The sequence below is a fragment of the Dama dama genome, chromosome 7 (assembly GCF_033118175.1).
Source record: "Dama dama isolate Ldn47 chromosome 7, ASM3311817v1, whole genome shotgun sequence".
Classification (NCBI taxonomy): domain Eukaryota; kingdom Metazoa; phylum Chordata; class Mammalia; order Artiodactyla; family Cervidae; genus Dama; species Dama dama.
Genome location: NC_083687.1, coordinates 23,015,531 through 23,030,885, shown reverse-complemented (window position 1 = coordinate 23,030,885; position 15,355 = coordinate 23,015,531). Strand labels below are relative to the sequence as shown.

Sequence of the window (15,355 nt, the reverse complement as noted above, 5' to 3'; positions counted from 1 at the left end):
GCTCCCTGGGCAGGTCAGGGAGGCCTGAGGACAGCCTGGGATTCCACGGAGCAGAAGCTCTGGGCTCCAGCCTCCACTGGGCCCCCATCACCTGTCTGCCTTCCTGTCTCCATAGACATCATTCCCTTGGTCCCCTCATCCCACCCCCAGAATTGTGCACCCAGAAGCTACCTTGCAACACCCACCCGCCCCCTCCACCCCCACCCATCCACACACGGGGCCACCAAACACAGGGGTCCCGGCAGGAATCCTGTTTACCCAGATGATGTCATCTGACCCAGCCCTGATCTGGCCACTGATACTGCGCGTCTGGTTACTGATACTGTGCATTGGCTCTCAGGGTTCAAGCTGCACACAGCTGCCGCTCTGACATCTGGGGCCAGGAGCCCGCCTCCCACGGCACAGTGTCAGGGGGGACACACAGGGCACCTGAGGGTGGCACCCAGGTCCCAGCTGGGCTGCAGGGGCAGCATCGCCCACTTGCCCAGCACTGAGCTGAGCTCTCTGTACTATATAGCAGGGTCCCAAGAGCTGTCTGTTTTACACATGGGAGTGTATATGTCAATCCCAATCTCCCAGTTCACCCCTCATTCCCTCCCCCAACCATGTCCACACGTCCATTCTCTTGAGGCATGGTATTGAGTCCGGGGAACACAAAGTGAACCAAAAGACGTGGTTGTTGCCCCCATGGGCCTTACTGCCTAGTGGCAAAGACAGACATTGACTAAACAGTCACAAAATAGGTATGCAATTGCAAATTAATTTTAAATTGTGGCAAATTCTAATAGAAAAATGCAAAAGCAATGGGGAAACATTTATATAGGAGGACTTGAATTCAATTCAGAGACTGCTTCTATGGGAAAAAGCATTTAAGCTAAGAACAAGTAAGAAGAACCAGAGGAAAGGAATTCATTAATTAGTTTAAAAAAGAAATACAATTCAGCTTTGCCACCAACTGCCCTCAGAGTCCACATGGGGGTCCTCTGACTCTGAACCCTCAATAATAAATAACATTCAATGAGCAATACTGAAGAGGAGTCTTTTGAAGGAAGCAGACATTTTTGAGTTTTAAAAAGACTTCAGGGAATTCTGAAGTGGTCCAGTGGTTGATTCCTTGCTCCCAATGCATGGGGCATGGGTTTGATCCTTGGTCAGGGAACTAAGATCCCACATGCCACCTGGCACAGTCAAAAAAAAAAAGTTGTCTTAAAAAGACTTCACAGTCAATGTGAAAAAAACAAAGCAAAACAAAATACCTCCTTGGGTATAAAAAGGACAGAGGCCCTCAAGCCAGGGGTCAAGAGAACGGTTAACACAGATCAAGGTAATTATGTTAACACAGTGTATTCAATTATTTGTCATCCCAGCAATCCTGATTAAGCATCTCACAGATGCCAGGCACTGGAGAACTACAGCAAACAGCACTTGCCCTCATCCAGCTACTGTCTTGTAAAAAAGAGCCACAACGCTGTGTCATTCAAAAAAGTGAACATGCGACTTCCCTCGGTCCAGAGGTTAAGACTGAGCTTCCAACACAGGGGCCGTGGGTTTGATCTATGGTAGGGAAAGTTCCACAGGCCACACAGAGTCACCAAAACCAAACCAAACCAGAGTAGATATGCCAAGTGCTCTGATGGCCCACAACAGAGGGATTTCAACAAGCCAGGAGGGATCAGAAAAGTTTTCTGCTAGAAATAAAGAGACATTAGGAGATACCCAGGTGTCCACAGGATCTAGATATTAACTATAGGCCTGGGATATTGTGGATAATCTGTGTGTATTGTGTACATGTTCAGTCACTTAATTGTATCCAACTCTTTGTGACCGTATGGAATGTAGCCTGCCAAGCTCCTCTGTATGTGAGATTTTCCAGGCAAGAATACTGAAGTGGGTTGCCATTTCCTCCTCCAGGGGAATCTTCCCAACCCAGGGATCAAACCCACGTCTCCTGCATTGGCAGGAGGAATTTTACCACTGAGCCACCAGGAAAGCCCTCAGTGTGTGTCAAGTGAATAAATATGAGGTACCAATATACACAGCACAGTAATATACAGAAAAATTCATCAAAACTTCTCTTATTTCCTTCCTGTTACCCTACCATCCCCTTTGTTAAAGCAGCAGCAGAAGTGTTCACTACAACAGCACGAAGGTTTTTACAAGCAGAAATGCCCAAAGAAGTAAAACATTCATTTCTCAGCTTATGAATTTCAAAATAGAAATTTGAAACTTACAAGAGAGGAAACAGTTGAGAGAAAAGGGTTTTGAGTGTGACAAAAATGACTTTGAGTATTTACAATCAGAGACGTGTAAGATTAGAGGCATTAAGTGTACTTACTGTGTGGACATGTTAAAGGGGTGTACATGGATTTAGGAGCCAGTTTTCCAAGCCCACAGTGAGTCAAGGGCCTGTAGCTCTTAGCAAGGGAGAACATCAGAGGAGCTAGTAACTGACCCTGAAAACACTCTACTGAACCAAGCAGAGGGAGGAGCAATAGACTCTCAATATATTTGCAAGAGCAGAAAGCTCGTGCCTCACTTCCTAGGGTGCCAGCCAAGCTCCCAAAATCCACCCAGTGGGTTGCTATGGAAAGATGGGGAAGTAGCTCGAATTTCTAATGAGCCCAAAGAGCCTTTAACAGTTGAGAGAGATAGGATGCAAAGTGACCTATGACAATGGATGCCCAAGGCCAGAAGAGCCAGGGTCAATAAATTGACAACAACCAAACCAAGAGCCCCACCTACGGGTCCCACAGAGTTACAGAGACCTCTCTGGAACTTACATAGAGTCTAGGAAGAGGAGGAAAACCTGACTCAATTGAATATATCCTGATCCTGTAATGTTGTTTTTTTTACAAGGTCAAATGCAGGCATAAAAATGAGATTGTACTGCGTCATAGGAATACAAAGAGGTGTTCTGTTTTGTTTTGTTGGTTTCTTTGTTTTTTGTTTTGTATTTTGCACACCTCTGCAATTTTGGTAATCTGTGAAATCTCACCCTGCTATAAACGTCTGGCAAAACCATTTTTTTAATTAATCAGAAAGAAACTATAATGTGGAGAAAGATTTATAGCTAGAAAATCCATATTTAAGCTGATGAGATCAGACTGGCAAAATGTAGGCCTAGATAATTACCCACCTAGAAATAATTAGAGGACATCAAAAGTGAATGATTTTGATCCCATAATGCAGTGAAGTGGCCTTTAAGTAATAAGCTTTTAGACCAAGCCATTCTGGAGATCAGAAAGCACCAAGTGAACAAGCAAACTCCTGATCCCAAGAGGTAGTTGAATGAGGACAAGGTTTCTAAAATTATGAAAAGGTCCAGTGAAGGTTTTTCTACTTATTTTCACTCGGTACCAAAAAAAAAAAAAAAAAAAGGATAAAAATTAAATAGTATTTTAAAACAGCTTAAATTTAGTAGAGAAGGTGCCACAGTAGAAAGGTGTGTTTATTTTTCAGTATGGGTTGAATTGTGACAAATTTTTTGCACAAATGAGAATAATTAGAGGTATATTTTTAGATTATATTGATACAGATTTTATATATACAAATGAACTATAAACGTAATACATAATATTACATGTGTTAAGTGTCAGTCGTGTCAACTCTTTGCAACCCCAGGGAATGTAGCCTGCCAAGCTCCTCTGTCCATGGAATTCTCTAGGAAAGAATACTGGAGGAGTGGGTTGCCATCCCCTTCTCCAGGGATCTCCTCGATCCAGGGATTAAGCCCAGGTCTCCCACTTTGCAAGCAGATTCTTTACCGTCTGAGCCACCACGGAAGCCCCATATATAATATAGTGTCATTTAGAATACATGTTAGAAACTACATGTAAAATAAAATCAACCCAATCAAAAAGTGGGGAAAAGACCTAAACAGACATTTCTACAAAGAAGACATACAGTTGGCTAACAAACACATGAAAAGATGCTCAACATTGCTCATTATTAGAGAAATGCAAATCAAAACTACAATGATATATATCACCACACACCAGTCAGAATGGCCATCATCAAAAAGTCTACAAACAATAAATGCTGGAGAGGGTGTGGAGAAAAGGGAATGCTCTTGCACTGTTGGTGGCAATGAAAATTGATATAGCCCCTATGGAAGACAGTATGGAGATTCCTTTAAAAACTAGGAATAAAACCACCATATGACCCAACAATCCCACTCCTAGGCATAAACCCTGAGGAAACCAAAATTGAAAAAGACACATGCATCCCACTGTGCACTACAGTACCATTTACAATAGCTAGTACATGCAAGCAACCCAGATGTCCATCAACAGATGAATGGATAAAGAAGTTGTGGTATGTATACACAATGGAGTATTACTCAGCCATAAAAAAGAATGCCCTTGAGTCGGTTCTGATGAGGTGAATGAACCCAGAACCTATTACACAGAGTGAAGTGAGTCAGAAAGAGAAAGATAAATATCATATTCTAATGCATATATCTAGAAGAATGGTACTGAAGAACTTATTTACAGGGTAGCAGTGGAGAAACAGATATAGAGAACAGACTTATGGACATGGGGAGAGGAGAGGAGAGGGTGAGATGTATGGAAAGAGTAACAGGGAAACTGACATCATCATATGCAAAATAGACAGCCAATGGGAATTTGCTGAATGGCTCAGGAAACTCAAACAGGGGCTCTGTATCAGAGCGGGGTAGATGGGGAGGGAGATGGGAGGGAGGTTCAAAAGGGAGCGGATGTATGTGTACCTATGGCTGATTCATGTTGAGGTTTGACAGAAGACAGCAAAATTCTGTAAAGCAATTACCCTTCAATAAAAAAAGAAAAGAAACAAACAAAAAAAAAAAAGATTGATGGTACAACATGGCATTTATATTGAGATTGCTGAAAAATATTTTTTCAATATAAAGGTGAGATGTGGTGAAAGTGTACAAACCACTGCATTAGGCTTTACTTGAATTCCTATAGGTTAGAAAAGAAAAGAGGAGCTACAGTTTCTTTGGCCTTCCCTGGTAGCTCAATGTGTCTGCCAGTGCAGGAAATGCAGGAGACTAGAATTCAATTCCTGGGTTAGGAAGATCCCCTGGAGAAGGATATGGCAACCCACTCCAGTATTCTTGCCTACAAAATCCCATGGACAGAGGAACCTGGCAGGCTACAGTCCATGAGATCACTAAAGAGTCGGACACAACTTAGCAACTACACCAACCAACCAATGGTTTCTTTACCATCATCTACACACTAGATGACAAGATAATATGCTTATTTCATTGAATTCCCACCACAACCCAGAGAAACAGACGTTACCATTCCTGGTACACGAGATTCCAAGTATCTACCTCTGGGTCACAAGCCTTGCAAAAAATCCAAACCCGTGTCTGTTTTCAAATTGTCTGCTCTTTTACAGAGCACCACAATATCTGATGGCCCAGACAGTAAAGAATCTGCCTGCAATGCAGGAGACCCGGGTTAGATCCCTGGGTGGGGAAGATCCTCTGGAGAAGGGAATGGCTACCCATTCTTGCCTGGGAAATTCCATGGACAGAGGAGCCTTGGTGGGCTACATCCATAGGGTTGCAAAGAGTTGGACACGACTGAGCAACTAACACTAATATTTGCAGGACTGCCGACTCTGAGACTAGCATTTGTCAAGGGACTCAATGCTGCAGAAACTCCTCTTGTGTGAAGAACCCATAGGAAGGCAGACACAGCAAGCTGTTACCGTATAAATAAGGGATGTCCATAGTCACACCCATCAGAGTCCACATGTGCATGCATGCTCAGCCACTTCAGTCATGTCCGACTCTTTGTGACCCCATGGACTGTAGCCCGCCAGGCTCCTCTATCCATGGGATTCTCCAGGCAAGAATACTAGAGTGGGTTGCCATGCCCTCCTCCAAAGTCCATACAAAACATTAAATACTGTGAGGCATTTTAAGAGTCATAAAAGTTATTATTCTTATTGGTGAAATAATGTTTAAAAATCAATAATATCCTATTCAATAGAGGAAATAAGCCCCCAGTGAAGTGAAGTGAAAGTGAAGTTGCTCAGTCGTGTCCAACTCTTTGCGACCCCATGGACTGTAGCCTACCAGGCTCCTCAGTCCATGAAATTTTTCAGGCAGGAGTACTGGAGTGGGTTGCCATTTCCTTCTCCAGGGGATCTTCCTGACCCAGGGATTGAACCCGGGTCTCCCACATTGCAGGCAGATGCTTTACCATCTGAGCCACAAGGGAAGCCCCCAGTAGATCCATTGTATAAATTTGGTAGATATTAAAAGTGTGTGTGTGTGTAAATGAGACTGAGATAGAGACAGAAGGGATACTACAAAGGTTTAAATACATAAAAACCAAGTTCAGAAGGACATAAACAGAGGGCATTTGAAGTTCTCCCAGTCTTCAGCATTCCCCAGCTTCTTCACCCTGTGAAGTTTTAGTTGATTACAGAACATGTCTATAAATTACGACTGCAGTTACCTTGGTCAATTTCACTTCTAGCACATGGCTGCTATGGATCCGACTGTCAAAATGAGCTACTTCTTTGGACGAGGACTTAACCTTGGCAATGATCTTCACGTAGGAGAACACGATCACAGCCGTTGGGAGCAAGAGGCAGAAGAAGAGGATGTTCAGGATGAAAATCTGGCCCCCTACTGAGGCCTGGGCCAGCCACCAGTCCAGGGTGCAGGAAGTTCCGAAGGGCTCAGGCGCGTAGTCCCCCAGACCTACCAAGGGCATGGTGGTCCAGAAGGCAGCATAGGCCCAGATGACTGCCAGGCAGATGTAGGCGTGCTTTCTTTTCAGCCAAACCCCTGGAGGTGGAAGAAGAGCATTACCAGGATGTAATCTGCCCTCCACCCAGACACCTCCCCTCGACAGGTCAAATTCCACATCCAAAGAGTTGATCCATTGGATTCTGGGAGACGTGGTCAGTAACCAAAGCCGGAGGGAGAGTTGGGTGGAGGGATGGAGAGTTTCAGAGCTTGGGCTCTTTTTCCAAGAGAATAACACCGGAAGTGATTTCACAGGGAAGGTTTTCTCTAGGCGTCTGGGAGCCTTGGGAGGGGGAACGTGACAAAAGCTGGGGAGACGTGGCAGTAAAAAGATGAGAGGATGCTGAAGACGGTGGAAGATATCCAGAATGACCTTGGAGATCCTATCCAGGATAAGAGGCTAACTGGTAGAATATACAAATGGAGCCCCAAAAAAGCATGTGTTAAGGGTTCATCAGATGTAGAGTCCTTTGGGGGAGAAATGAGAAGACACTGCTCGTGTCTTTAAATTATCCTTCTTCCAAAAAGCTTGTGTGCCTCTCACCTAAGAACTTGAGGAGTGGGGGTGGATGCCAGGGTCATGACTGCGTGGGGTGATGTGGTAAGGGTCGGGTGAGAGCAGGTTTTGACTCTTCCAATGTTATTAACACAACAGCCACACTCACAGCCAAAGGTGGAGAAGTGGGGAACCTAGGTAGAACATACCATGCTCTGCAAAAGTAATTCTGTGAAAATATTTTCAGAAAAACAAGGAAAAAAAAAAAAAAAAAAACTCCATGCTTCAGCACTGGTTTCCATTAGCCAAAAGAGAATTCCAAGAGGCAGAAACAGTGCAGTCAGTTAAGGAAAGCTGTAAAACACTAGTGATCATTTTACAAAGTTCAATACCACCACCAAAGACAGGTCAGCCTGCTCTAGGGCTTCAGCCTCTACAGGAAGTTACCTCCACCCCATTTATTGCCTGGAACCCAAAGAGCCAGAGAGGTGACTCTTACCTGCCCTGGGTTTTGGTAGTAGAGAAGAAATATCAAATCATATTTAATAAAAGCCAAATGATTTCTTCAGCACAGACTCTGCTTAGCGTCACGTGAGGTCTGGGAAAATCAGAAGGGCCTAATCCTTCTCATTTCTAGTATTTGACCCGCTTCACGTAACCTTTCCAGACGTCAGTGTTCTTAGCAGTAAAATGGAAGAAATAAAAATCTACTGCTTACAGATTTCAAGAAGGGTGAAATGAACCATGTCAGGTCTCCTTTGCAAACTATGAAGGACTACATTGACATGAATATTCACTCCTGTGTTTGTTTCATTTGGCACTAACAAGAAACGTAACAGATGGTTTCCTTGGTCTCTTTTTTTTTTTTTTTTTTCAAATAGACATCATCATAAAATGCAAATCTCATGGTCCCACCAGATAGGAGTAACAATCAGGTAGCCACGATATCTGTCAGTGCTTGGTTATCCATTATAACGCAGAAAACATTGGCACGGATAATTATATAAATTTACAGGAACGTGCATAAGCATATGTAGAAGCATTTACGGTGAGGGTTGCTTGGTGAGGTGTTTTATACTTACATTCGGTTATGGTGAAAGGCTGTCAATACAGGAGGGAGTAGATTAGTAGATTGGTTCTGTGATGCTCCAGCAGTCAGAACTAGGACCAATGGGTGGAGGTTACTGGGAAGCAGTTTTGTCTCAATATAAGGAATAACATTGTAACAACCAGAGCAGACCAATCAGAGAATGGGCTGCCTTGTGCAATAGTAAGCTCCCCGTCACTGGTCACTGGAATTACTCAAGAAGAGGCCAGGTGGCTGCCTGTCAGGGATGCCTTAAAACACTTTATCCCATTGCATGGGGTACATGGCCCCAAGCGACCTTCTAATTCCAACATTCCATGGTACCGTGTGGAGGGTTTAATTGTGCAACAAATCAAATGATGAAACCAGACTATCGAGAATCAATCTTAGAAGAAGCTGGAAAGCATATACAGTTCCCATGGGAGTTGTGCCCTGCAGTGATTCTGGGGGGTGGTGAGCAACATTATCTCTATATTGGACCTGAAGCCTAAAGTCAAGAAAATATCTAAAAAGCAGAGACATTGAGGTTTAGTATTCCTCAAATATCTTCAGGAAATTGAACTTTTTGCCTCTTCATCTGTAAAATCTATAGGTATATTTAAAGTTTACTTGATACGATCAAAAATAAGTTTATAGAAAAAAACTGACTCTGATATCATCCAGAATAGGTGTAATTGTATTTTTTTGTATTTTATTGGCATTTTTGATTCCAGTTATTTCTATTGCAGATTTTAAACTGTTAGAAAAAGTGATGCAAAATTTTTCCTAAAGATGAGTGCTGGATGGTGCACACGTTGGACCATGACCCTATCCCCCACCCCCACCTCCTGTATATTTTGTTTTTAATTTAGGATTGTAAACTTTTAAAATATAAAGAAAAATTCTACCCCATTGAGAGTGTCACATCAACTTGATCTTTCCCATTTTGGGCCCCAGGCCATGATCTGTCTCCATGGTCACAATCACCAAGCTGATTGAGACTGATGAACAAGGCAGTGTAGCGTGAACCAGTATCAATTTCTGGTTGCACCTAGCTCTCAATATTAAATTTAAAGGGCCAAATGCATCTCTTATGGGTTCAATAATTTTTTCCAGAAGCCCAAGAAGCCAAAGTATGAAAAATTTATCTTTCCCATGTAGTATGGTCTTATCATTAAAATCAGATCACTAGCCTCTGAAAGTGTGTTTATGGCTGCCTCACCCCTGACCAATATTCTTACCCACTGGTCTTTCTACATACCAAGACCACAAAAAGAATGTTGGCTGGTATTTCGTATGTGTGTCCTTTCCTGCAGGCTTGGCTCTCTAACCTGGAGGAGAATTCCTCATCTCTGCAGCCACAGGGAGCCTGAGTGCTAAAGGAGAATCAGAAAAATCTTTCCATATAATTATACTTACTACTTGGGGAAACAGCTAAAACATCTTGGACCCAATATCCTTTCAACGCATTTTATTTCTTTTGCTTACATGACATAACACAGCTTACACACTTTATACAAAGAAATGATACTTTCATAAAAGCATCGTAGAGAAACACCAGACATTCCTACAAAAAAATAGTATTGAAAGAAACCTACATGGACACAGGTTCAAGTCTTTAAGTGTAAGTTAGAACAAGATAGGCTATGAGTAGAAATACTCCTGGTCTCTTGAGTGTATTCATAATCTTTGTTTATTATCTCTGGGTAAAACATGGACCACTCTGACAATCCACCTAGATTCGACTCTCAGGGAATAGAAACCTTCCTACTTACCATATGATAAATAGCAGATTTTCAGGTATCGGTCCAGGCTGACAGCAGTCATAGTGATAAGACTTCCACAGCCAAAGAAAAATCCAGCCCATCCATACCAGCGGCAGCCAATCCAGCCGAACACCCAGCGATGACAGAAGCAAGAGATGATGGTGAACGGTTTGCCTACAACTAGAGCGCCAAGTGACTTGTCAAGGGACGTTCCCTCCGGTTCAACTCTACCCCGCCCACCCAACTCACTGTCGAGTCTTATCCCAGGCAGACAAGAGGGAAAGCTATATTGGGAAACGTTAGGTCCAATTTGTTTACAACCAGACCCAGATCTCTAGGACTTAAACTATTTATCCCTCCAGCCTTCATCAGCTTGTTTCGTTTGTTACTTTCTAGAAAGTAGTCTTCTATTTTAATTCACACCTTGCACCCTCCTTATCCAGCTATGTATTCCATCCCCCACCCCACCCTCACCCCAAAGAGAACAGCTGAGGAAGCTTTCCAATGCCTGTATCTGATCCATCTATCAAAAGAGGGTTCCCCACCTCTTACACTGTTGGTGGGAATGCAAACTAGTACAGCCACTATGGAGAACAGTGTGGAGAGTCCTTAAAAAATTGGAAATAGAACTGCCATATGACCCAGCAATCCCACTCCTGGGCATACACACTGAGGAAACCAGATCTGAAAGAGACACGTATACCCCAATGTTCATCATAGCACTGTTTATAATAGCCAGGACATGGAAGCAACCTAGATGCCCATCAGCAGACGAATGGATAAGGAAGCTGTGGTACCTATACACAATGGAATATTACTCAGCCATTAAAAAGAATTCATTTGAATCAGTTCTAATGAGATGGATGAAACTGGAGCCCATTATACAGAGTGAAGTAAGCTAGAAAGATAAAGACCAATACAGTATACTAACACATATATATGGAATTTAGAAAGATAGTAACAATAACCCTATATGCAAAACAGAAAAAGAGACACAGATGTACAGAACAGACTTTTGGACTCGGTGGGAGAAGGCGAGGGTGGGATATTCTGAGAGAATGGCATTGAAACAAGTATACTATCAAGGGTGAAACAGATCGCCAGCCCAGGTTGGATGCATGAGACAAGTGCTCAGGGCTGGTGCACTGGGAAGACCCAGAGGGATGGAAGGGAGAGGGAGGCGGGAGGGGGGATCGGGATGGGGAACACATGTAAATCCGTGGCTGATTCATGTCAATGTATGGCAAAAACCACTACAATATTGTAAAGTAATTAGCCTCCAACTAATAAAAATAAACGAAAAAAAAAAAAAAAAAATATATATATATATATATAAAGAGAGTTCCCCAACCTTCATGCATTAGAAAACCCAAGTAACTGACATTCACAGCCTGCAAATGCTGGCCCCTTCCATGCTGTGCCCTCGCTTGGTACACTGTTAGTTCAATCAAGTAACTCCTCTTTATTGGGTGCTTTTATAAGCTAGACACGCATCACCTCTAGCTGTCTACACAGCCAGTGCCATACTCCAACTAACTAGACTGAGCATCTTCATCTCAGAGCTTTCTAAACCTATTGGGTCTACACTCCATTGTCAGTAGGGAAACCCAATGTAAAAGAGGTATTGTTTTGTTCAACAAAATAATTATTTAATGCTCATTAAGTAAACGGTGCTAGAGGACAATGTGGAGATCAAGATTAACAGATTCATTTTTAACAGAGGAGACCAAACAATAACTTATAAGATATGATATGATGGAATGATGGCTCATGATGAGAGGCGGGAAGAAAAATGAAACAGAGGAAGGAGAGAGACAGAATTTGCTGTTTTCAAAGATCAGAGAAGACCTCTCTGTGAATGTGAGGTGTAGGTGGATGTTAAATCAGTGGCCCAGAACTCGAGCAAACATTTAGAGGGAAAACATTCTAGGCAGGGAAGACAGCAGACTCAGAGCTTGAGCTGAGGGTCTGCTGGGTGGTGCTAAAGGCAGACAGAAAAGGCAATTGACAGTGACTTGAAGGAGTATAGTTGTGTCTGTTGTGCCTGGGATCCACCAGCAAAAAAGGTATGTTAGGCCTCTATCTAGAGTAGAGCCTTTAACAAACCTCTGGGATGTCATCTAGAACCTTTGGGATGTCAAAGCATTTTTTTAATTTTTATTTATTTGTTTATTTATTTTTGACTGCACTGGGTCTTTGCTGCTGTGTGCGGGCTTTTTCTAGTTGCAGGGAGTGGGAGCTACTCTCTAACTGTGGTGCTCAGGCTTCTCATTGCCATGGCAGGCTCTAGAGCTCACGGAGCTCAGTAATTGTAGCACTTGGGCTTAGTTGCCCCAAGGCATGTAGAATCTTCCCAGACCAGGGAGCGAACCCATGTCCTCTGTGTAAGCAGGCATATTTTCAACCATTGGATCACCAGGGAAGTCCATGCCAAAGGGGTCTGATGAATGTTTTGGAAATGCCTCTCCCTAAACCCAACTGCACATTAAAATCACTGGAGGATTTTTTTGTTTTGTTTTGCTTTGCTTAATTTTAAATATCAATGTCCAGAGTTCCAACCCCCAAATAATCTGATTTAATTTATCTCAAGAAAGCTAGGCCATCACAGTATGTTTTTATCTCCCCAGGTGATCGTGATACATATTCATGATTGAGAGCCATTGATATTTAAACAACAAATATTAGTTGTGTAGATGAAACACATCTAATGTGTTTTTCAAGGTGCTTATAATGAATATATTAAAGCAAGGGAAAAAATTTAAAAGACATAAACATTTTTTAAAAAAATAAACATTTTTAAGATTTATTGAAAGGAAAAAATGTATTTGAGAGATATCCAGGGCTTCCCTGGTGGCTCAGTGGTAAAGAATCTGCCTGCCGATGCAGGAGACACAGGTTCAATCCCTGATCCGGGAAGATCCCACATGCCTCAGAGCAGCCAATGTGTTGCAACTACTGAGCCTCTGCTCTTGAGGCCGACTCTTGGGGCCATGCTCTGCAACAAGAAAAACCACTGCAACGAGAAGCCTGTGCACCACAACTAGAGAGCAACTCCTGCTCACTGCAACTAGAGAAAGCTCACACAGCAAGGAAGACCCAGCACAGCCAAAAATAAATTAATTAAATTAAAAGAGAGACAGAGATCCAGAGGTTGGAAAGAATGGTCTGAGTTGATCAGAGAAAACTAACCCATGGAAGAAAAGGATTCCTGGTGAACTACTCTAAGATAGATGCAGAGCAGGTGGTTTATACAATCCTAGAGCAGACCTGCTTGGTTGAAAGCATTTTCAATGGACCCGGCTAATTATGCGTGCTGTGTGCACCCAGTCGCTTCAGTCATGACTAACTCTTTGGGACCCTGTGGACTGTTGCCAACCAGCTTCCTCTGTCCATGGGATTCTCCAGGCAAAAGCACTTGAGTGGGTTGCCATGCCCTTCTCCAGGGGATCTTCCCTACCCAGGGATTGAACCTGCGTCTCCTGCACTTCTGGCAGATTCTTTACCCATTGAACCACCCGGGAAGCCCCAGACTAGTCTAATTCAACTGTAAGCTTCTGTCCGCTACACGTGAAGGATGTGGCTGAACTGGCAGGGTTGTCAAGCATTTTATGTTCAGTACCAGAGAGAACCTCTAGGGGGCAGCATGGTGAGCCGAGCGGGAGCGCCATTATTCATGTTGCGACACCGCCATCGTGTGTCCAAATGGAAAACGGCACTCATTTTGCAGCGTCGCAAATCACCCCCAGGCGCATCTCAAATTATTTTCACAGATAGGGGCCGGGTCTGTCATGCTCCTCTTAGTATGCATGTGTATTTCCCAAAGAGCTGACGATATTTCAGCCTGTCCATGCTGAGAAAAGTCTTCCCAAATAACCAAGATCATCCAAACTCAGTAAGAAGGCAGTACATCCACTGCTGTGTGATAAATAGTAACTCAATGGATCAACACTTACCACTGAGCCCTGTTTTTAAAGATTGGCAGTAGCAGAAAGATCTACTTATGAAGAGAGAAACAAATACCAGGAAATATTTTTTTTAAGGATGCTTAGATGGGAAACTGCTAAAATATTTCTGGTGGAAAGACGAGTTGATGCGTGCTATTCAAACTCAGTTTCCCCAATTCTAGTAACTTAAGACCACATGCTACATAGCAGAGAATAGGGATCCAAAGACATATTTGTGTGTATCTAGCCAACACTGGGATTGTATAGATGAACCCAAAAGGAGGTGACTTACCCCCAAACCATTCATATTTGTAAAAATGAATTACAGTTAAAGACAAATTGTATTCCAGTTCCTCCTTGCTGGGTAATCAGAGAGGCCAGAAAAGGAAGAAATAAACCAGGGGTTCAAAATTTTTGGCTGCACAACAAATTTACCTGGAAGCTTTAATTTTCTAATCCTAAATAGCCTGATCTCCGAGTAACATTCTCAACCAATTAAATCAAAATTTCTGGGTATGAAACTCAGCCGTAAGCTGTTGTTCTTGTTGTAAGTTCCCCAGGTGATATTTTTGTGCAGCCAAATTCAAGTGCTATTGAACTAAAAGTTTCCTATACTTGCGATCAGTCCCTAAGCCACACTTAAGCATGTCATTACAAGGGCAGCCCTCCCTCCTTCCTAGACCTAGACTCACCTCTCAGATTCATCTTTTAGCCTAAGACCTTACTCGCTTGATGCTTCACAGACTTCCATAAGCATGGGAAGGATGTGACTGAGCTCAAAACAGTGATCTACAGCCTGTCTGTAAGTTTGTTTTTGGAATCGTTTAGCCCCATATACGATGAGGTATCTGAAGCATCATGTATCATTTCAAATTGTATCCTCAGCATCTATACACCTGGCACATTGAAAGGACTCGATACACACTAAATGGACAATCTCTATAGCCAGACAACACTCCGCTGACTTACCACGAATTCTGCAAAGATGATTTGTGAAGAAAAAAGCAAAAGAAGCTCAGGGTAGGGTGATCTGTGAGCCAGTGAGGACTTTATAACTGGGCACTGAAACCCTCAAAGAAGAAACAGCATGGCAGTGTTACCTGAAATCCCCAGATCACAGATTGCTAAATTGACAGTCATTATTTCCGCAGGTCTCAGCTTCTTTTTTCGTCTAGAAGACATATAAAGGACATACCCATTTCCAAACGTGGACAGAATCCCTACAAGGAAAAATAGAAATTTCCATCGTTAAGACTCGGATTTAGAGCTCCCTCGGATATGAAACACTTCTCAATTTCAAAAACGGACACCATTGATTTAAGAGGGTAG

At 42.8% G+C, this 15,355-nt stretch overlaps 1 protein-coding gene across 1 annotated transcript in view; it reads right to left on the bottom strand.

The window, feature by feature from the left end:
• The window catches only part of OPN5 (opsin 5), a 32,892-nt gene that overhangs the window by 13,490 nt on the left and 4,047 nt on the right, over window positions 1-15,355 (bottom strand). Inside the window, exons 2-4 of the mRNA XM_061146098.1 lie at window positions 15,127-15,246; window positions 10,092-10,262; window positions 6,459-6,793 (exon numbers count right to left, since the gene is read on the bottom strand). Coding sequence (XP_061002081.1) covers window positions 6,459-6,793; window positions 10,092-10,262; window positions 15,127-15,246 — 626 coding nt within the window. The remainder of the gene's footprint in view (window positions 1-6,458; window positions 6,794-10,091; window positions 10,263-15,126; window positions 15,247-15,355) is intronic.